At 34.5% G+C, this 25,032-nt stretch overlaps 1 protein-coding gene across 8 annotated transcripts; it reads right to left on the reverse strand.

The window, feature by feature from the left end:
• Positions 1-297: 297 nt before the first annotated feature.
• On the reverse strand, positions 298-24,970 carry ptpn6 (protein tyrosine phosphatase non-receptor type 6; the record flags this gene model as incomplete). Of its 8 annotated transcripts, XM_079837129.1 has the most annotated exons (20): positions 298-631; positions 1,517-1,590; positions 4,498-4,649; positions 6,527-6,594; positions 7,702-7,856; positions 8,715-8,849; positions 9,056-9,202; positions 9,322-9,401; positions 9,574-9,670; positions 11,047-11,178; positions 11,711-11,827; positions 13,514-13,694; positions 18,682-18,876; positions 20,640-20,762; positions 21,565-21,593; positions 21,816-21,974; positions 23,827-23,858; positions 24,119-24,180; positions 24,351-24,432; positions 24,903-24,970. In XM_079837129.1, the coding sequence occupies 15 exons, from the start codon at positions 21,570-21,572 to the stop codon at positions 529-531; spliced, it is 1,767 nt and encodes a 588-aa protein (XP_079693255.1). In that variant the 3' UTR covers positions 298-528. The 8 variants fall into 8 exon arrangements, with proteins under 8 accessions (XP_079693255.1, XP_079693254.1, XP_079693252.1 ...); XM_079837128.1 differs by lacking the exons at positions 24,119-24,180; positions 24,903-24,970 and having other exon boundaries at positions 24,351-24,561; XM_079837126.1 differs by lacking the exons at positions 23,827-23,858; positions 24,119-24,180; positions 24,903-24,970 and having other exon boundaries at positions 24,351-24,561.
• Between the last annotated feature and the right edge of the window lie 62 nt (positions 24,971-25,032).

The raw sequence follows: 25,032 nt of genomic DNA on the forward strand, positions 1-25,032 counted from the left end.
ACGGGGTCATCCCTGTATGGGGTTCACTCTCTGATGTACAGAATAAGAATGAAACGGGTTCATCTCACTGGCATCAGGCCAGAGTTTGTGCGTATCATCTCACCAGGACATCAATCTTTCCTTTCTGCCTTAATGTTACAATAACATCCCCAAAAATTAAACAATCTATGCAAAACATGGCTTTATTTTATTACAGAAGATAGCCGCAATGGCCAGGGTTAACGTTGAACAGTCTTTGGAAAGGACTTTTATTAAAACATAGAACGAGTGAATGATTTATTATCCATTACAACTTAGTGAATGCTTCAACATTTGTTTTACTAAATATAAAAATGGCACAAAAATACACAGAGAAAACAATATAGCAAGAGTTGTTTGATAAGATCAAATATTTTGGCATCTTCGCAAAATCCCTGGCTCAGTTTTCTTTTAAACAGTATGTCTGTAAAACATCTGAAAGTGTATTTTAAAATAAGCTGTACAATTACGAAGCACAATTAAATCTCATCTTGTCTCATCTTGTTATTTTTATCGTTTCCTGACAGATCCACTCTTCTTTTCCTCTGATTTCTGCTTTTTGACATCTTTCTTTCCCTTTGCTCCCAGATTCTCATAAACATCTTCATTTTTTCTGAAAAAAAGGGGGGAGAAATCAGCATGTAGCAATCCTTACAATCATCCCAACTTCTATAAACAAACAAGAAGTCCACTGCAATGCTTGATTATGAACATTTTAATTTAAATCCTGTTCGATTTGAATACATGTCATACCATTAAGTTGTTTTTTTAGTAAGCTCTCATTTTATGCAGTTTTAATGTTTTTGTCAGCACCTTGAGCTAAAAACTGACTTAGAGATAGTTCACCCAGAAATGAAAATTGTCATCATTTCCTCACCCTCAAGTTGTTCCAAACCTGTATGAGTTTCTTTGTTCTGCTGAACACAAAAGAAGATAGAGTGAAGAATGTTTGTAACAAAGCAGATAGAGCAACCATTGACTACCATAGTAGGAAAAAAAATAGTATGGTAGTCAATAGTTGCTCTATCTGCTTTGTTACAAACATTCTTCTAAATATCTTCTTTTGTGTTCAGCAGAAAAAAGAAACTCATACAGGTTTGGAACAACTTGAGGGTGAGGAAATGATGACAACTTTTTTCATTTTTGGGTGAACTATCCCTTTTACCCACATAAACGTGAGAAAGAGACTTGTCAAACTTTGTCCAGTGAGCCAATGATTAGTTCAACTCGCAGTGATTTGAGCAAGGTCAAACTGATACAATACGAGATCTGAGATAAAATGCCCAACTCAATCCCTTGCTTTCTTTTTAAATGGGATATTGCACAACGGTTCGAAGGCTTCCAAAAAGCTTGTGTAAGCAGAACGGCCTTGTGACAGAGATCTTTGAACCGCCTAAGTGGTCATTGGTTAAGGGAAGATACGGGGAGGAATGTTTCTTGAAATTTGTGGGAGTATTTGAGGATACACTACAAGCTCAAGTCTCAGTTGCATACTCACTTTGCAGAGGCTTTGCGACTGGCCTTCGGGTGTTTAGGCTGAATCGAAAGGTTTCCATATTCAGTCTCTGTTTCCTGTAGCAGAAAGTAAAAAATCAGTAGCAATTCTAAATACAACAAATGGGAGAGACAGAACTGTATATCAGTCTTATCTTCTTTTGTTGACTTTGATAAGATATCATTTTAGGGCAAATAGTGTATGTATATATATTTAGAGATGCACCAATGTGTCAGCTGCCAATATTTACCAGCTGATTTTTGATAAATTTACAACCACTGGCATACCAGCTACAGCGTGAAAAAGGCTGATATAACAAACCGATGGTTTATTAAGTAACTGCATGAAAGCACTGAGCTGTATAATGTCTGCTGCACAGTCCAAGATTCACCCTTTGCCGTGTATGATCACACAGGTGTGATTATAACGTTCAGTGCGACACGTTATCAACTCTGCTAAATTCAAATCTGCTTTCGCGCTTTGGCTGGCGCTGAACCAGAGGCGGAAACGCTCAGTGCTTTTCATATATAACAACTATTCACAGTGTTTTCAACCACATAATGTTTATTTTAGGTTTCAGACATTTAAAGCCACAATCCGCTTGTTAAGTCGCGACATAAGGAACGCCGTTTCTGGGTCCAAACCTCAACTCGTTTCACTTGAAAATGCCATCGACGGCCATTTATGAGCACTATTTATTCATATTAAGCTTCAAACATTTTAAAAAGTTAAATATTTTAAATACTTACAGTCTACACAACAGTCTCTGTGCTCACAGCGTCACAGACATTCATATTTTAACGATTTATAAAAGATGAATCACTGTCTGGCCATCTGGAATTTTGGTATGGAGATAAAGGTTATGATTGTAATTTTTTTTTGTAGTATTACACCACATTGTGCGTGTATATTAGCACCATTTGTTGTTTTTCTTGTGGTATGAGATAGAGCATTTGGACCCGGAAGCGCTGCCGCGTAACGTCGGACTTAACACCCGGATATGTGTATGTGACATAAAAAAAAGGCATAGCTTGATGACGCCTTGAGCTTTTATTATACCTCAGACGCTTTTTCCGGTCATGTGTACGTGGGGTAACGCAGCGCTGTTTTATCATATTAGATGCATTATTTGAGTGTGTTGAAAGTTATGTTATAATGTTACTCTGTGCGTTCGCTCGGCGGCTACTATTAGACACTTGTTGCACACTGCAGTAAGCTAGCTCGATATTAGGCATGGTAAAACATGGTACTCGCGGTAAATCAAGAAAAATACATTTAAACAATAATGTATCCGCTCACCTGTATAATAAAACACACAATATATTAAATACACAATACTTTGGTGTTTCCATGGTTTCTACAAAATATCGAGGGTAACACGGGGTATGATGTCATTGATAGGCGACGCACGGACACAGTCTGTGTCCTGGATAAAATTTGTATTTCTCTTGATTTAAACATTCTTAGAAACATTTGTGATTATGCAAGTACACAAGTCAACAAAATATATAACATTGTTCTAGTGGTTTTTGGATATTTTAATCCTAAAATGTTCATATATTGTGCCTTTAAATACACATAAGTACTAGCAAAACAATACATTTATAGTTTTTTTTTTTACCATGGTCTGGCTGAATACTTGATTCTGATTGGCTGGAATGTGTGCAATAAAATCGTTTAATGCACAGGTAGTTGCAAATCAGTTGAATCATTGTACTATATTAATGCACTGTTTTCATTGAAGCACACAGACGCAATACGTCACCCACACACAGAGAGCGGCGAAATAAACATAATATAAATGAATGCATGCGTTTTTTGAACTTTGCTGATTTTAATGACAAAAGTTCAAATGTGACCATGGACCACAAAACCAGTCATAAGGGTAAAACTTTTGAAATTGAGATTTATACATCATCTGAAAGCTGATTAAATAAGCTTTCCATTGATTAATGGTTTGATAGGATAGGACAATATTTGGAAATCTGGAAATCTGAGGGTGCAAAAAAATCTAAATATTGAGAAAATCGCCTTTAAAGTTGTCCAAGTGAAGTCCTTAGCAATGCATATTACTACTAATAATACTTTTTCTATATATTTACAGTAGGAAATTTACAAAATATCTTCATGGAACATAATCTTTACTTAATATCTTAATGATTTTTGGCATAAAAGAAATATAGATAACTTTGAATCATACAATGTATTGTTGGCTATTGCCACAAATATACCCGTGCGACTTATGACTGGTTATGTGGTCCAGGGTCACAAATAAGATATATAAAAAATAAATAAATAAATAAAAAAATTATATATATATATAAATTATATATATATATATATATATATATAATTATATATATATATATATATATATATATATAATTATATATATATATATATATATATAATTATATATATATATATATATATATATATATATATATATATATATATATATATATATATATATATATATATATATATATATATATATATATATATATATATATATATATATATATATATATATATATATATATATATATATATATATATATATATATATATATTTAAATCTAATTTTCAAATGTAATTTATTCCTGTGACGTCAAAGCTGAATGTTCAGCATCATTACTCCAGTCTTCAGTGTCACATGATCTTTCAGAAATTTGTGCTGCTAATATTTTTGTGGAAACCTTGCTATAGTTTTCTTCCAGGATGAAGAAAACTGAATGAATCGAACGTTCAAAAGAACAGCATTTGCTTGAATTAGAAATCTTTAACATTATAAATCTATTTATTGTCACATTTTATTCAATTGAATGGTTCCTTGCTGAATAAAAGTATTAATTTCTGTATTTAAAAAAATCTTACTGACCACAAACTAAATATTATTAATTTCCAGTGCAAACTGTCTGGCTTAATTTCCCTTTATTCCCTTCATTTCATTTCAGAAACCTTTCCATGATCCATTTTCTTACCCTGACAGCTTTTCGTGTGACCGTAGTTGAGTCTATATACTGTAGCACAGCCAAGTAGATGAACTTGTACTGGGCTTCGGTTTGCACCATGCCAGACCGCTGCTCTCGAACCATCTGAATACACTTCTGGATGTCGATGTCACAGTCCAAACCTGACACAGACAACATCTTTAGAATTCAAACAAAAAATCGTGACCATGTTTGATCTAAGATCTATGATAAAGTACCACCCTGAGATGTCCATGTAAAATGTGGTTGCAACATCTAAAAATAAGCCTATTATAAGATTAAGTGTATTGATTTGTGTAAAAAAAAAAATCTGGACCATTTGGAAGGGAAGCATATTGGCCAAACATATCATAGATTCTAGAAAGCCTGGGGACATTCACAGGTTATAATGCTTTAATCAATGTGATTGCACTGCATTAAGCCCAAGTGGCGATAAAAATGATGAATAATAATGAGTCTCCTGCTGAGAGAGCTGACCTGTGATCAGATTATCATTTTTCATGCCCTGATCTAAAATGAGTTGTCATGGCAACGTTCATTATTATTTTGAGACGAAGATACAATACAATGAAATACAAATACAATACAATGATACAATGAAACAATACTGACCGTGTCTCTAGAATGTTTTTGTGCTTATTTAAAGTTGTAAACCTCTCAATAAAGGGATAGTTCTCCCAAAAATGAAAATTAGCCCATAATTTACTCACCCTCAAGTCATCCTAGGTGTATATGACATTCTTCTTTCAGACAAATAAAATCGGAGTTATATTACAAAAGTCCAGGCTAATCCAAGCATTAGAATTTGATTCATAGTTGCTCTGTTTTTGAAGTCCATAAAAAGTGCATCTGTCCGTCAAATAACGTGCTCCACACGGCTCCGGGGTGTTAATAAAGGCCTTCTGAAGCGAATCGACGCGTTTGTGTAAGAAAAATATCTATCAAGTAAACTTTCGGCCGACCGCCTTCTGTGGAAAAGTGTTGAATGTTGAAAGTGAAACTCAAGATGCGTACGTGACGCCATGACGAGCCTACCTGGTCGCGTTAGTCTTTCGATCGGCAGGGGAACTTTCAACAATTTTTCCATATACTGAACAGGGAAGGTGGTCGGCCGAAAGTTTTCTTGATAAAGTTTTAAATATGGATATTTTTCTTACACAAACGCGTCGATTCGCTTCAGAAGGCCTTTATTAACACCCCAGAGCCATGTGGAGCACGTTATTTGACGGACAGATGCACTTTTTATGGACTTTAAAAACAGAGCAACTATAAATCCAATTCTAATGCTTGGATTAGCCTGGACTTTTGTAATATAACTCCGATTTTATTCGTCTGAAAGAAGTATGTCGTATACACCTCGGATGACTTGAGGGTGAGTAAATTATGGACTAATTTTCATTTTTGGGTGAACTATCCCTTTAAGAGCTGGAATTTATACAAAACTGCCCAGGATTTACATCTTAAATAAACTAATTTCTCCACGGAGTTGAGAACTTATAGATTTGTGCATTTGGCAGATGCTTATTCAAGGTATTCATTTAATGCGTTTATCCATTCCCTGGGAATCGAATCTATGACCTATGACCTTTCATGTGATATTGCCATAGAATTATTACTGGGAAAATCCTTGAAGATTCACCCAAAAATGAAAATGTTGTCATCATTTACTGTTGTTCCGAGCCTGCATGAGTTTCTTTCTTCTGTTGAAAGAAGATATTATAAAGAATGTTAGTAACCAAACATTGGGCCCCATTGACTTCCATAGTAGGAAAACAAATACTATGGAAGTCAATGGCTACCGTCAACTGTCTGGCTACCAACATTCTTCATAATCTTCTTTTGTGTTCAACAAAAGAAAGAAACTATGCCTCTAAATGCTTTTCTGAAGGTCACAATGGCTAATATCTTGGTGACTGAACCAGCAACCTTCCGAATTCCAGCCTGCTGACTTTTAAAGCCTCACAGATAGTTTTACACAGTAAAAGTCAGGTTCATAAACCTCAAAAGAGGGTGAACTCACCTTTAGCATCAATCGAATCTATAAGCATGTCGATTACCACAATGGTTCCTGTTCGTCCAATACCAGCACTGCCAAAACACATTGAGCAACAACACATTAAAACTATCTCTTCCAGCTTGTAAAGGTCGTGAGACACTGAATGTCCCCCATAGCACATTTTACTAAAGAGTAAACAAACTATTAATTTAAAGGTTTAGTGTGGGAAGTGAGAGATCATGAGAAGTTCAAGCATGTACTGTGATACTAGATGCCGAGTGGTGTGACTACTGTTCTAGCTAAAACTCTCTGCCAAGAAATGACATGAAATGTAATACACTGTTCTCACTGTTATAAAATAATAAATAAAATAACATATAAACTGCATATGCATATAACACAATTTGGAGTGATCAGTCCAACACAAAAAGATGAATTGTGTATTATTATATTTATCCCAGTGATGTTTTTTGTGAAGCACAAAATAAGTTTAATTTAAACCAACCATTGAATGCTATCCATAAAAAGTCAAGAATATTCAGATCTACACTCTTATGGCCCGTTCACAACAAGGATGATACCTACAATTATAACGATAAAGATATATTTCTACAAATCATCCATACCACAACTATATGATAATGGCACAGAGGAACGATATTGCTGGAACCACTTTCCGAATGATTTCGTCCAGCTGATAAATGATAAAAAAAAATTGACAGCCAATCAGAATCCACTTAACTTAAAGAGCTTGAGCATTTAAAGCAGCAGACGACAACTCTGGTGCTCCTTTATAATAAACAGAATGATATTGTGTGTTGGTGGAAGCTAATATAGTTATTGTTATAGTTATATTTATGATGATAGCTCTTGGTGTGAACGGGCCTTTAGACAAAAAGGTTCAAATGGGTTCTATATAGAACCCTAGGGTTCTTGAATCCTTTATGCCAACAGGTTCTACATAAGAAAGAATGCCTTAAATGATTGCATCATACTTTCATGTTTAACATGTTACTTTAATATTTTTTAGGGACAAAGTATGTTTATGAGCTGTTTAATTATCAAAATGTAATCAGAATAAAATATAGATCCTTTTCTTCTAAGAGTATATATTTTATGGACATCTGAAATGGCATGACATCACTGTCTTGTGCTCATGAAGCCCCCAAGTGGAAGATGATGTTATTGTGAGCAAGTACCTGCAGTGGATGATCATGGGTGCAGATGAGGACAGTTCATGCTGTTTGATGTTGACCTGCTCCAGAAAGCTAAGAACTCCGCCGGGCTCTTGCGGCACGCCGTGATCCGGCCAGCTCAAATACTGGTAGTGCCAAATGGTCCGAGCTGGATCATTCTAGAATCAGAAAGGTTAGGAGAGAGAGAGAGAGTCTACATGAAGGAAGAGAATTATCAGAATTATCATCACATATCATAATGTGTGCAGTGCATTCATGCATTTATGCCTCAATGCTATCAAATCATCAAATGTTTTGTGCATTTGTGCAGCTTTTCTGGTTTAAGAAACATTTTTTACTTACATTTGTAATTAAAATGATATTGCCAGCATAACAATTTGAGTGAAAATGTATTAAAAATTGACATACATTTAAGGAACTAAAAAAAGAATTTCCTTCATTTGACATGTTTTTTTTTTTCTTAATTTTTTCAAAATCCTAATACTAAAGCCTTAAATAGGTCTCACTTATTGACTTGTTGATCTAACCATAATACACTTGTGTTTCTAATAATAGAAAAGCCACATTTTAAAAACACAATACTGCTGTTTTTTCCACACTGTTTTTTTATTATTATTTTACCTTTTTTATGGAATCAAGATGATGGAATAGAAACATTTTTAGAACAATTTGGAGTGATCAGTCCAACGCAAAAATATTAATTATGGCTTTTCCTGGTGGTGGTTTTTGAAAAACACATGTGGCATTTAAAGCAAGCAACACATATCTCAAAATCCTAAAATTATCTTACTTTTTGACCTTTTGATTTAACCATAATGCACCTGTATTTGTTAATAACAGAAAACCCACATTTTAATGACTCAATACTGTTTTCTTCATACAGTTTTTTTTAATTTTTGGAATCAAGGTGATGGTATGAAATGCAATGGAACAGAATGACATACAGGGACAGAATCTGGGTCACAGGTGCTAGTGTGAATGTTCGCACAGTGGTATTGAAAAGACTCTTTTCTTACCCGATGAGGAGCTGTGAGCTCCATCACTCTGATCTTGTAATCAGAGGCATCCTTCTCATTCAGTAACGTCACTATATATTTGCCTACGTCCTTTGACTCTCCCTCAACAGTAGGCCAGTATGGCACACACTTATTCTGCAGAGGGTAACAAAAAATATAACTATGTTGTTAGACCATGAAACGTTACAGCTGAAGTCAGGAGATTTTCTTTTCTTATTTTTTAAAGCAAGTCTATAGAGATGGACTGTTTCACACAGAAAACTAAGACAGCAGATATACTGAATCTCATTAATGAGAAAGCCAATTAATAATTAACTGGTTGAATGTCAACAAGTACTAACCCGTCCTTTCTCAACCTCCCTTGTTGTCATGACGATTACTCGTGACTCTTCTTGCCACACCATTTGCCAAAAATCGCCTACAGTTGTTGCAAGGCAGCCTTGACAAGCAATGTAAACTTTCTGGTAATTAATCTCCATTAATTTGTTCTGTGAACACAGACATAGAAAGAGAGAGAATGATGGAAAGGAAGAGGTTTAAAAGAGACATTTCAAAGGTGTAATTTGAGAGATTTAAGATAATGTTGTGATTTAGGTTATGGACGTACTACAACATAGTTGGCATTGATGTAATCAGAGCCGACAACATTGGGATCAGCATTCTGCAGGCTAACCCTGGTGTCATCAACTGAAAAGAGAAGAAATGAGAATATTTATTGTTGGTAAATAATGACAAGATTTGTGGACACCCCTTTAAAACAGTAAAACGTTTTTTTTTTTCAATTTATCACTACTAAACTTATATGTAATTTATACATTTTTAAAATAAATACTGCAGTGTGATCAGATTTATTGCTCACATGGAAGGATGTTCTTGTATCTGTTTTTGCTTTTGTTTTCTGGTCTCATTCCTTCATCTCTGCTCTTCGTTACCTTAGTTTCCAACTTCTGCAGCGCCTGCGAGAATAAAAACAGATTTATAGATCAAAAATAGCGCAGACAGTAAGGGAAATTAAGACAGAAAGTACACGTGACCACATCCTGCTTGTTGAGAGTGGCTCTTAACAACCGTTTGGCTCCTGTGGTCTAACCTTACTACGACCAGAGATCATCAAGTACGAACGCACTAATTTTAGCAACAGTTGATCAAATTCTTTATACCATCCTGTTAAAAGTGTTATAAAAATGGCTGTAAAAATGGGAAATAGACCCTCTGTTGTGGCCTAACAGATTACAGACTGCTGTTAGGTGTGAACGGAATAACTCCAGCCCACAAACCCAAAAACTACTACAGAACCATTAAAAACGTTCACTGTGTGGGAATAAAACTGTTTTTTTATTATACCCAGGTAGGACCAATCTACAGAATTATATTTTATTTTATTTCATTACTTTACTTTAATATTTTACTTTACTATACTATACTATTTTACTTTACTATTTTACTTTAATATTTTACTTTACTTGACTATTTTACTATTTTACTTTACTATACTATACTATTTTACTTGACTATTTTACTATTTTACTTGACTTTACAATTTTACTTGACTGTTTTACTATTTTACTTTACTATACTATTTTACTTTACTATTATTTTACTATTTTACTTTACTATAGCCTACTATTTTACTTGACTGTTTTACTATTTTACTTTACTATACTATTTTACTTTACTATACTATTTTACTTTACTATACTATTTTACTTAACTATTTTACTTAACTATACTATTTTAATTTACTATACTATTTTACTTTACTATTTTACTTTAATATTTGACTTTACTATTTTACTTTACTATTTTACTATTTTACTTTACTTTACTATTTTACTTTACTATTCCATTTTTTAAACTTTACTTTACAATTGAATTGTATCATTTTATTTTATTTGCATTCTTATTTACTTTGGTGGGGTGTATTTTTTTTAAATAAATAAGGTTTCTCCTTGGCAAGTCAATACATTCGTTGGTCAAGATTGTTTAAGATTACACTTCAATAACATATTTCCAGTCAGCAAGAAAATCGAATTATCTGTAAAATCTTAAATCGCTATTTTTTTTAAGTGTATTTTTCAGGGGGGTCCAGCTAATATGCAAATGTGTTCTAGTATAAAACCATCTCTTTTAATTGAAAAGAGGGAATTCCAATATTAAGCGTTAAGATTTATCCATTTATGTTTGTTTGAGTAGCATTGCTGCACTATTTCCAAAATAGTTATTTTCCAAATAAATCCCACATCGAGCACATAAACTGTAGTGATTCTAATGTATGAAGAACTTGCGATTCATCTACAGCAGGAGGTGAATAACCTTTAAACACGTCACTCACATCAAACTCTTCCCAGAACCCAGCTTTTATCTTTTTATCTGCCCCATCCATGTTCTCCCTCTCTGAGGTTTGGTCGAGCTGCTTTACTCTGCTCTCAATATCAGCTGCGTTCAACCTTGTGGAGTAATAAGGCTGGGGGAAAGAGAGGTGGGTAAACATCAAAACGAGAAGGAGAAGAGCAAGACACCCATCAAGACATCAGACAGAAAGGAGGAGAGAGACAGACAGAAAGGGCGAATATTAATCACAACATTAAAGGTGCTTCCCATAGTTCTTTAGTAATGTGCCATTTTGTCATTACATGTTAGTACATTACTCAGTATCACAAATATTTTCCAGTCGTATCTCTTCATTTCAGCAGAACAGATGCTCAACATTTAGCCACTATAAAAGTAATAGCAGCTCACTATAGCAGCAACTTATCCATATGATCTTAATTAACAAAATCAGTTTTTCCTATAACATTTTTATTTTATTTTAAAAGGGCTTTATCAGTTTGGACAAATATATCAAAACGTATAGCTCAATGTGACCAAACCTAACGCAGTAAATTCCCACAATGCTGCAGTTAATACCAGAAGCTGATTAGTTGCTAGTGCTTTTGTTGCTTGACATTTAGGAGATTTAACATGTTGAACCCCCACCTGATATAAATTTTCTTTACCTGTTTGAGGAAAACCATTGTCCCAGACAACTCCTCAATACCAGTGCGTTTGAAATGCTCCACGAGGTCTGTCAAATTGTCAAAATTCTCTTTACCACCAACTGTGTAACGGTCATTCTGAAAATAAACAGTAACATGAGGTTCAGTGGCACCTAAACTTGATTCCAAGGACCCCCACATGATATTTATTATTAAAATATAAAAGACAAGACCTCTATGTATTTTTGACACATAAATACAGTGTGAAAACAAAAACAGTAATCATGAAATTATACAGGCAATATGCGGTTTACAAAATAAAATATTTCACTTTTATTCGTCATTGTACTGAAGCCAAAACAAATGATTGAAAGATTATGTGAAAAACATTTATGTATGCATGTATGTATACATAAATTAACTATAGTGTCCTGCACCCAATAGTAAAAAATAACTGGTGTCTGAATAACTTATATATATATATATATATATATATATATATATATATATACAGTTTAGTTCCTCTAAAGTTCACACTGGTGTAGTGTCCAAATATAATGCCCAAATATGTTTTGTCCTAATTTTGCAAACGCATATGTTCTACTATTCTAAAGAAATAAATACAGAATGGTCATTCAGATTTTACTTTTATTGTACAACCTGTGAGAATGTTCTTTCATTAAACCTTAAATACCATCACCAAAATGGCAACATAGAAAGCTTTCTGTGTCTTTAAATCAGATTAAAAACAGAAGCTGTCCATTGGCAAGGGCTTACAACTTCTTGGATAAACTAGGGTTAACATAGGCTGGTTTAAGACGTTTTAGGCCTTAACTGCATTGTTTGGTTCTCTGAGCTGCTTAGAACCGTCTTCACAGAACACTGTTTGTTCTGTTAATCAGCTCACAGGGCAACAATTGCATTTTGTGCGCTTTGAACTTCACTAACGAACATACGCATACGCACATACCAGTGGAATAAATTAACAATCGACAGGCAGTGTGTTGACCTGATTTTCCCATGGTCATAATCTTCTACCATTCATTTAAACAGCACAACAATAGTGCTTATTTAGAGCCCCAAGTGGGGCATGACCACCCCCCCCTACCATCCAACACGCTCATGACTCAAAGTCCAGTCGCGTTTTTCAGGTAAGTGCAAATGTGTGTATAGATGTCATCCTGTGTGTACCATATGTTTTTAATATGCTATACTGTGCATATGTTTAAGTATGTCAAACATGTTTATGCATATGTAAGTCAAGCTGTGTGAATGTGTACAAATGTCATACTGTGTGTACGTGAGTATACATTTCATGTTATGCAAGTAAAACTTTTGTTATTTGCTAAATTTATGAAAATATGAATTCCACTCAAACAACATGTTGTTGATCAAGATGCTAGGTACATAATATTCCCTAAATATTTTATCTAAATAAGCTGTGTATGTACAGTGGCCTCCGAAAGTATGTATGTTTTTAACAACATCCACATACATCCTGTTCATTTTGTAGTGGTTTTGCATTGAAAAGGGTAAAAATAAATAAATAAATAAAAGAATTAATGACAGAAAATCCTTGAGCTATTTGTATTGCAATTAGCCTAGTATTTAATCAATTATTGCTAATCTTTAATAATAATTGCAAGTTAATGCATTTGCACCAGAAATTGTCCAAAACCCCACTTTGAAACCTTTTCTTGGGCTTGAAACAAGCTTATGAAGTAACATATTGCACGTTCACGTCCAGATACTTGCTGTTAAGATTAATGCAGAACACTGACCTCTTTTGACTAACAACAATCATACATGTATGAGTACACTTACGTTGCACATGATCTTGATATGGGAGACCCTCCTACCAGCACTGGTCATATCATCGGTGAGCGCAGACAGAACAAAGTCTCCTGGTTTAGAGAGCGACTCCCTGACCAGGAATGTCCCGGGCTCATCACGCTCACGGAGCAGCTTCTCAGCGTTTGGACCCGACAAGTGGCCATGGTACCATCTGAACATACAAATGCAAAAAGTCAATTTTAGATCACTGTACTGTTGGTATTAGATATTAGATGTTTTCATAAAAGAAATGTTAATAGTAAAACATGGAGGATTTCCTGCAAATGTTATTCAAAGAAATTCACACCTCTGACGCAAACAAACCAGTCAAGGTATTTAGAGGATGATAGTGCCTAAAAATAAAAATAAAACTAGGGCAGCTGCACCACAAACCACTGACATAAACACAAAAACATGAGGTTGTCACGTAGATATTTATTGGCAATTGTAGATAATGACACAAAAGTATGGTGGTCCTCACGCTCTAGCATACTAAAATGTGAACTAACAATTGGACTCAGTTCTCAATTTCTACATCTCAGCTTCCTGTACTGCGGTCGGAAAATTTTCTGATGACAAGATTTCTTGACTCGAGACTTTGGTGTATTTTTAGCTTGTCCTTCCTTCTCTGTTCTCTTGAGAAAAAAAACGCTTGCTAAATCGGCCTTCTGGGGGTTCTTCCATGATTGCTCTCTATCAACTACAACCAGTGTTTTAGTTTGTATGATTAAAAAAAAAAAATGTAATTCTTAAATAAAATTATATTTATGATAAACAAATTGAACACTAATAAATACAAGCAATTGCTAATATATTAGTATAGCCATTTTTATATCTATAAATAATATTTTTAGTTGGCTGCTTCTTGTTAATGTGCTAATAATGTGTTAATTGTTCATTCTTAAATTCTTTGCTAAAATAATCCATAATACTAAAATTGACTGGACATATTTCAATTGGACATTTCTCTTACTATTAAGACACTATGTCATGCAATCAAATGACTGTGTTTATAATCAGCAATAATATTTTCACTGCATCTCAATTATAAATCTCTTTTATGTTTTCAATTTGAGATTGGACATGTGATCAAAGTTCTGTGCATTATCAATGCAACTCTCATTACACATTTCACACGCACATGTAATCAGATAAGGCCCGAACCCAGAGTATCCCTCCCATCCTTAACTGGGACAAGAACCAGCCAAGAGTGAGGTGTTGGGGTGGCCGAGGGATGCAGCAAATCTGTCACAGGACCGAGGTGCGGGACAGCTATATATACAGGCCTCTTCTTGCTGTTGGATTACCTGAACGTGCTGCTCCCAAACATTAACTTTATTATTTTATGTGAGTATCAAATGTATATATATTACACTATCTGTCATTGCAAATTCTCTTCCAACTCTATCACAACTTACGTGATAGAATTGAGAACATCATCTTTCAGCATAGAAAGAAACTGTCATGCACACTTGATGTGCTGTGTATATGTATTGTGTGTCTTTAGTGACTATTTTCAACATTGAGGGCCTAATGGTTAGAGAGTCAAATGTATAACCCGAAGGTCACTGGTTTAATTCTCAATACTGGCTAGAAACGACTTTAGGGTGCCCTTGAGCAAGGCACCTAACCCCCAATCGCTCCTCGGGTCCACTGCTCCTGGTATGTGTGTGTGCGCTAACTTAGATGGGTTAAAAGCAGAGGAAAATTTTCAAGTATGGGTTACCATACTTGGCCTTTCCCTCACTTCATTTGTAAGACAATTATGGTAAAATAGCATTACAAATTCTGCTCTTTTCAGAAATCAAGCCCCTTCTCCTTGATATGTTTTGATATGTGAGAAGATTTGCTCATTCTTATTAAGAAATTATACATAGCGGTTATAAATTTCCTCAGTAGACTTATAATAAAGTCACTTTAAATGTAATAATTTGCCCTTACAATGAATTAAATCTTTCATTGTATGGACAAAAACAGTATAAACCTTCCTCAAACATAAATTTAGAAGAAAGTAAGTCATTGGGCCGGTGCACACAGAGACACAGGTCACAGGAATGGAAAAAGTGCAAGGTCTAGGGATGCCTTTTTAAAATTTGAACCTCTTTAAACTCGAGAGTCACATATTTAGAACGCAGTGTCATGCACAAGACACCACAAAAAAACGCAAGATGTGAGCGCAACTATTAAAGATGTCCGTCTAGTGTGTTTACATTGAAAAACAAATGGAAAAGTAGCACAGTGCAATGGAAAAATGCGTTCTGTGTGAACAGCCCCATGTAGGTTTGGTGAGTAAATTATGACATAGTTATTTTAGATATTTTAGATAGTGAACGTTCTCTTTAAATATCTCGAACTTACCAGAAAATACCAGAAATAAAGTTTTATGGTAGATAAAACCATGGGGGGAACACTTTTGGAGCAGTTCACAACAAGTAAGCATAATAAGCCCACTGTAACACTTTTAAAGTGCAAAAATGTAGAAAACTGTCACACTGAGTTTGGCTCCGTATGCATAAACTGCATGTTTTTCGGTCCGTTAAACAACGCCCATCAAAGAACTCATCATCATCAGCATGACCAAAAAAGAGAAAGAGATAGACAGAAGGGTGGGGGACAGAGAGCAAAGAGAGACAGTAGAGAGATGAAGGAAGGGCTGAATGGGTCTGGTCACTGTTTGCAAATGTGTCAAAACTAAAGTTTCCAACCGCAGTTAAGAAGAGGAAGTCAGACACATGGCAGAGGGAGGTTTAGAGTGTGTCTGCAATTCAAGGTGCTTCAACATGAAATAAGGAGCTTAAATAGAATTCAGTGACCAAGATAGTGAAACTAATGAATCCAAAAGGCCACATAGAATTGTGGGATTCAAAATCTAATTTGAACTTGAAAATAAACACATTTTTGCATTTTAAACTTTACAATAAAACAACATTATGAATGATTAAAAAAAATACTTTGCACATTTCTGACACTAATAAAATAAGCTAATTTGTGCACAGAGGGTCTTGCATTTATTTAAGTAAAAGATCAATGTGGATCAGTGAGGACATGATCATCAGGTTTGTGGAGCTCATGCAACTCGAGTGCTACTGTCAAATCACTAAAGGGACAAACTATAAATACTAAGACGTTCTAAAATTCAATTCAACATTTGACTCAAATTGGTACGCAGGTAATAATATAATATATAATATAATAGCTTGTAATTGGAAAACATTTTGCAAGCAGTCTCTCTTTTTATCATTTATTTATAATTATTATAATTTAATTATAATAATTCACTTTACCTTACATTGCATGATCATTAGATTAATTAGCTGCATTTTGTTTTGCTAATCTTTAATTCACTGAAGTGTCCTTTTTTCTGCCTTATACTCTATATGCATAAAAAAGGAATCTGAAACATTTCACCTCTATATGTGTTATTTGTTTTTTTTGCACCTTAAAAGATAAGGGAAAAAAAGATTCCGACAAACCCCCCCAAAAAGTTGCGTGAAAAATCTGACTGATTTAGAATATGTAATGTAAATTTGCTGTAATCATAAAGCAAAAGATACCGTGTTAAATCAAATGATTTATATTTGCTGATCATATTAACATCTCTCTTGCAAAATCAGTTTCGGATGTAACTGAAAGTAGAATGTGGAAGAATTCCAATGTGTGATAAAACGACTGATCATGTGATGCTTTTATCAAATCAATACATCGACAGCAGGGACAGACTCCTCCGAGGCGACATTTTGTCTTAGTGCACAAGTTTACTGTCCAGAAATGGCATACCACAAGTATGTGTAAATGAATGGAAAAGTTGTTACAGAGTAAAATGATCCACATGATCACTCTACTTTGTAACAACTTTTCCATTCATTTACCATTAACATTTTGCCATACTGTAGCAACCAGTGTTGGGGAAGCTATCGGTCAAGCTTCAATTTTTTCTTTTAATTTAAAGTAGTTCAACTACAGTTAAACTACTAATTTATCTCGCTTTTGTTTACATGCTAACAAAAAGTGGCTAACTACACCACTTCAATGTAATTAACATCTATTTGTTAGTATCTTGTTGTAATGTAGCTAAAAAGCAATACATGCAATTTAAAAGCAGGTAGCCACACTAGCTAGGCCTACTAACAAAAAAAGCTAATTACATTGAAGCAATGCATTTAAACATTTTTTGTTAGTTTGTAGAGTAGCTAGTATAGTGTTTATCTGCCACAAAAAAAAAAAAAAAATCAGTTGAAACCCTCAGTCAGCATAACAGCATTTGAACAGATACATTTACATGAAATACCACAGCTAAACTACAAAATTCCCAAACATGTCTCCAAAAGTGCAAAGCAGCAAAACTTCCTTCACAGATAATAACATTTGTAAAAAATAAAACATGCAAATTCTTAACCTTATGAGGCAAATGACTGAGTTTCCCTGTCTTCGAAATTATTTTAAAAAGACCAGTAAAGCCAGTGGCTATGTTGACATGGGCAGAAATAATTTGACTACTCTGTCCACTATGGCATAAGTCTGAATATAAATTTGCAAACAGAAATTTCCAATTACCCAAATAGCACTATGCGTATCTGCATTGAGCTTAACATGAACAATGAAGCTGCATAAAGTGAAACATGGACATTCTGACTTTGACCTTTTGAGTTTTTTTTACATATTTTTTTGACTAATCTCTTTACTTTCCAGCTGTTGTGAAAAAAATAACAACCTAACTTTATAAACAACTGAAAAACGCCATGATACTGCATTGCAACCAGAATGATTGATGTGACATATATTTGAATATAATCAATATCAATACATAATATAAACAAGCACAAAAATAATGCATCTACTGTATGTGTGGAGGGCCACGTTATTTGGAAAATGGGGTTGTAAAAGCGAACAGTAAATACCTATGTAATCAGAATGTTTTACATGGGCATGACAGGAGTTAAGAAAATGGATAGAACTTTGCATAGACAGGGTTAGTAAGTGTAATTATACATATTTTTTTATGGAACAGAATGTGCATTGTCAAAATGCAGATGAAACTCATCCTGTAATGGTCCTGTAGTGGAAATGATATGATTTGAGATGAAGTATATCAGTTTCACAAATAATTTGTAAACACCCCCCGACATCTCCAAGATGCAGGGTCAAATATGATGGCTTACCTCTCAGTGGTGGGATCAGAGCAGTTTAAGGGGTATTTGAGCTCAATAACGGTCCCATCTTTATCCTGTAGAGTTCCATGATCTCCAGTGTAGTACTCCACCAACTCGGCTAACGTAGCAAACTTTTCCCCGCCGTACAGGTCATAATAATCACCCGTGTTCTGAATCCTAATGTGTGTGACTATTTCCCCCACTCTGAATGAAAGATGAAGAGAAGGAAAGGGGACCGATGATGCATCATGCTCAGTAAAATATCATCACCTATTCATCAAATAGACCAAAACATCTAAAAAAATATTAATTCAGGACCCATACATAAATTAGCCGTTTCTTTTAGAGGCAAAATCCAACAACAGCAGGACGTAACGTCGCAGGAAATGGAGTAATAGTAACTTTACAAAGTGTGTAGTAACTTTAGGGTGTAGTAATTACTTGACTTGAAGGCTTATTCAAAAATTATAGCAGTAATAATTGCTGTCATTGTTATTTATTAGCTTCCTGAGCTTCTAAAAAAAAAAAAAAAGAAGAAGAAAAAAAAGGTATGTTCAAGTAAGCCAGCAAACCAACTTTGGTTACATGATTTGGAACTGTGGTGCAGTAAATAAATAGGACACATACTAGTGAAATGTATAACTTACGGGAATGCAGGTTCAAATCTGAGTCTTTCCCTTTCCCTTTCTCTCCCCCTACACTGTACTGTCCGCTTTATAAGAGCCTGTTAATTAAAGGCTTAATAGTCTGTTAAAAGATAAATGGAATCTACACTAAATTACAGTGTTTGATAAACTACAACTGTGGTAAACGAATAAAGGTGCCTTCAAAAGCATGACCGAGTTTCATATATCAGAAATGGAAGATTTAGTCTAAGCTTCATGCAAAGATGAAAACATGCAAGTTTAAACAAGTTATTTCTCTCTCTCTCTCTCTCTCTCTCTCTCTCTCTCTCTCTCTCTCTCAATATGTTTATCTGTATAGTATAGAATAGAATAGTCAATATAAATGTCAGAATTGTATGGCACTACATATGCCTATTTTGAGCTTTTGACACTGATCTTTGCCCTTTAAAAATGAATAATTGACATTAGGCTGGCATTTAGTAACATCAAAATGTTACGTGATAACATCCAAGTCACTCAATTCTACTAATCAGCCAATTGGTGTTGTTCATCATTAAGTAGACCATTTTTTTAGATCAGCGAAAAATAGACACGTTGGATGTCTAAAGCATATTTTACAGTCTATATATAAATCAAATGAATTAAGTTTATGGAAATAATAAACATAGAACAAAATGTGTGAATTCTCGTATGGTTTTGTGAAGTGAACTGTAAGATGACAGGTGCATGACAGATGATGAATAAAAGAAAAAAAGACTAAAAACAAATGATTAGGTATAAGAAAGTACATCAAAATGTGTTATATGCGACTGCATGTTTGTCCGAATAATATATTTTAAGGTCAGAAAACCACAACCCACACCAACGCTTCTGAAAAGAACGGGACAAAAAAAAGTGATGTACAAAACAAAAATACAGAACCAAAATGAACAAATGATTGAATGTTTATTTGCTCGTTGTGTGCGATGTCTGTATAGAGAAATAAATAACTGCTTGTTATCTACTCCAAAATAAATCTAATAATTGGTATGAAGAGAAGTATATAAATGTTGTCTGACAAGCTCTAGAACTAAACACGGTCGGAAAAATCAGAGGAACAAAGACGAGTCTCAAACCAGTCAAACACAGAAATATTCAGTAAAATGTGTGTTTTTTTTAAGCCAAAACAGAGAGGTTTCTTTTCATAACTAGAGCAGATATACTGGAAAGCTGTAAAGGCTATCTGCAACTCAATCTGACCTCAGCTTATTCTCAGAACCAAATTTCCACCTTTAAATGACATAAAAAGTGGCTAAAAATATATATTTTTATCATTTCATCAAACAAAAAGTGCTGACAGACCTAACAGACAGGGAGAAGTCGCCCACATTCTTTTTGCTGGGTCGGGCCAGGAAGCTGCCATGGACGCCTCGGTTCTTCAAAACGGTCTCTGCGTCTAGTCCAGACAGATCTCTGTGGAACCACCTGTTTAACATGTAAATAACCATGTGTTAATATTATAATAATAATAATAATACAATTTTACTTAGTGCCATCATACAAATAGTACAACATATTGTACGTAGACAACTGTACGCAAGCCAAATATTTCACAAAAAAAAGTTTTTTTTTTATATATTTGGTTCAAAATTTAAATAAAAAATATATGGACACTTTGTGGCAGTCAAATTTTAGTGTAACACATGCATAGTTAATGTGATGTGAACAACACCTGTGGTTTAGAACACCTGTGTGGACTCGAGGGGAAACTGACTTCATACATCTTGGTTGTAAAATTTAACAGCAAAAATGGCTCAGAAAAGGTAAATTAGTTCTGAGAAATCCATTAAATTTAAAATGAGTTGGATCAAATTATGGTAATGTACTGCAATAACATTTATGCATTTATAAAAGTGTCCAAATACTTTTTTAGGCTTTATGTGTGTGTGGAGGAGGTACAAAGCTTTTCAAAATAGGCAACAACAAAAAAAATTATTTATAATGATGTATAATGATCATTCATGTCATGGTGAAGCACATGCAAAAACAAGCACACTCTTACCAAGGCCTACCAAACCACCAAGTGCATTTGCAGAAATGCACCTACACGCACAGCCCAGACAAACCTTGCACTTTGCAGTTACATTCACACACACACACACAAAAGAATAATAAAAAAACACCTTTTTTAAAACATAAATCGCAAAACACACAGATAATGTGGTGCAAAACATAAGAGTAGCAAAACTGAAAAAGGGAAGATGAGTTGAACAAGATTAGAACTTACCGAACCATCTTCCTATTTCAAATGTTCCTCTTCCAGTCAAAAAGAAAAAGAATTGAATGCACATTAATATTGTAATAAATATGGTACATGCATAAACATAATCCAGAGTTGTAAAGAACAGTCTTCTTCTCTTCGTGTCATACATATGCACTCATCCTTTTCATTTGCCTCCCTCCTGCTATAACTTGTGTAGTGACATCCATCCACACAACCAACCACAGCTCAAAATCATTTGTCTAGCGGCTTCATACCTGTCCTCTCTGCTTCTCCTTCTCTCTCGAAACGTAAACACTGTTTTCGGTGCTTTGAAGAGCAGGTCGTCCTGACAGTGTATATAAGGCTGTTGTACGTCCCTCCCTCTCTCTCATTCTCTCATGCACTGTTACAAACTCCTTCCTTCCTTTTTGTGGCTTGTTCATAAAACAGTGAAAGCAACAAGAGAGGTAGAGAAAGATACTGAGATGTCAGATTAATTTCCTGGTTCTTCTAGAACTTTTTGTCAAGAACTACTATAGACAAACGTCCATCTCACCATTTTGAAACTACATGAGAGACAAATATAGGAACTACAGGCTGAGCAAAATAACAAAAACAACAAATGAAATGCAAATTACCCTCTCTTACAGCTTCTGAATATACTTATCTTGCTTCCTGTCATTTATGCCTTTTTTCTCGCAGGTTGGGTGTCATTGAGTCTGACAGTTAAAGTTAATTTTGTTAAGTGTACATTGCACTTCCTTGTTTCTAGACTTTCACCTCACACACAGAGAGAGAGGGAGGGAGAGAGAGAGGGGGGGGAGGGGCACTTGAGACAGCAAGAATTATGTTATGGTTTGTTAATTGCATAATTTACATAATTAATATAAAAATGACCAAAGGTATATATGTATAAAATAAAAATAAAAATAAAAAAACTGCCATATACCACATCTAAATAAATTAAATAATAACAGAAAAGTAACAAGTTAAAGTTCCATCTTTAATATTCTTAACTTAAAACTTGACAAATTACACGCTACCGTTTAATATTGGGGGTCAGTAAGATTTTTTTAATGCTTTTGAAATAAATATCTCATGCTCACACAGGCTGCATTTATGTGTCCACAGTACTAGCAGTAACATTATGAAATATTACAATTTTAAATAACGGTTTTCTATTTTAAAATGTAATTTATTCCTGTGATGACAAATATGAATTTTTAGCAGACATTACTCCAGTCTCACACGATCCTTTGGAAATCATTCTAATTTTCTTAATTGGTGTTGCGTAATATTTTTTGGGAAACTGCGATGCATTTTTCTTCAGGATTCTTTGATGAATAGAAAGTTCAAAAGAACAGCATTTATTTTAAATAGTTTTGTAACAGTTAAGCCTTTACTGTGGCTTTTGATCAATATAATGCATCCTTGCTGAATAAAAGCATTACATTCTGACCCCCCAAAATAAAGGGTTAAAACCCTTGCCTGACAAAATGTAATATCAAGATTATAAGTCTTTCCAAAAAGGGAGAGGATTTTTGCCTTGCAAATATTATCCGTCTAGCCTCTAGGTTACAGCTAACATTTGAATACATGCAAAGTCCAAGATCTAATTTCTCACGATACTACATAACAAAATTCTTTTCAAAGGTTTTTCTAAGTGGCTCTTTCTATTGTTACCGGTAACTTTGAACCATTTTTACAAATACACAGCCAGATAAAAAGATATTTAGCAGCACCTGCAGGTGTGTGTGGAATAAGGAAGATCAAACATCCTAATCCTATAATCACAAATTTCTGTAGACACCTCGTCATTTCTTACTTTTTTTCTTCTTCTTCTAATCAATTTTTTCGGTTTCATTTAATTAAGACTTCTAACTTGAACTCTTGAAGTTCTAACTGCATTTGGGAAGTAATTAGGGGACAAGCAAGAAGCGTTTCCTTTAACTTTCATGTGTTGTGTGTGGGTGTGTGTGTGTGTGTGTGCGTGGGGGGTATTTGGGGGAGATAAATAGTTTATTGCTATTAAACGACAATACCAGTTAAATACAGTCTGGGTTTGATAATGTGCTTGGATTATGATTTGGAGCACAGAGATCCATACAACACCACAGAACAGAAACAATATCTTGAATATGATCCTGGCAAAGAGAAAACGTCAAGCATCTTCTAAAAAAAAAAAAAAAGTGAAAGTATATTTCTAAAAATAATTAAAACTTCAACCTTCTCAAGTTAAAGGATTAGTTCACCCAAAAAATGAAAATTCTGTCATCATTTACTCACCCTCAAGTTGTTCCGAACTTGTAGGTCTTCTGCTGAGAACAAAATAAGATATTTTGAACAATGTCAGTAACCAAACTATTTGAATGACTTCCATAGTATTTTTCCCCCCAACTATAAAAGTCAATGGGGTCCATCAACTGTTCAGTTCCTCATATTCTTCAAAATGTCTTCTTTTGTGTTCAGCAGAAGAAAGAAATTCTTGAGGGTGAGTAAATGACAGAATTTTCATTTTTGGATGAACACTGAGAAAATAAAATGTACCATAGTAAAGTAAATGTTTTTGGAGACTTACAATGGTATTCTTTGAAGTCCACAAAACACAGATCAAGACAGAGAAGGCCAAAGAGATTCAATCTGTGTACAATATTATTAGTGAAAAGGCACCACATAACCCATCTTTTGAGATAAAAACTAAACCCATCTTTTGAGATAAAGACTAAAAATGGCAAAGGGACAAAGGTCAAGTTGGAAACCGATGCATTTTGCACACATGAATATCGAAAGGTCAGAAAACTTTCCCTTACCTACATGACATGCTATTGTCCTCTTCGGATTAATACTTGGTTGTATACATGTATACACAGTGATGCAATGTCCCGTTCTGCACTTGAATGAAATGGATCAAACATCAAAAACATTTATTGATCTAATAACATGCAGAGTGAAGGCTTGACTAACTATAGACTTAAGTGTCTCCTCTTTTCCAGTCTTCTCTTCCCAAAGCATATTTGCTCTGATAAGTTATCTGCCTCCCCCCACCCATTTTAGTTAATTGTCATAATTTCCCCATCCTGTCTGTAGTTGTCATTCATTAACTCATTCTTTCTCTCTCTGCACTATCCTCTGGTGTTCTCCCCTCCATGTAATTTCTCAACATGATCGCTACGTTTACATGCACCCAAATCCATTTATAATCGGATTAAGACGTCTTCATCTAAACACCTCAATCAATCCGTTTGAGCTCGATCCAAATAAAATGTCAATACAATTGACAGGGGTAGTGCAACAGAGATTGTTTAGCCATGTAACCTCATGAATCATACTACTTTCCCACATGGATTAGGGTTAAAAAATACCTGCACACATGGTTCCATGTTCCGTATGTTTCTATACGTCTTACAAACTGGTCAGTAGAGAATATTTCCTAAAAAAAACCAAAAAAAATTTGCATGCATATAAAACTTGGCAAGCTACTCCTTAATAAAG

The sequence above is a fragment of the Gobio gobio genome, assembly GCF_949357685.1.
Source record: "Gobio gobio genome assembly, chromosome: 15".
NCBI lineage: Eukaryota > Metazoa > Chordata > Actinopteri > Cypriniformes > Gobionidae > Gobio > Gobio gobio.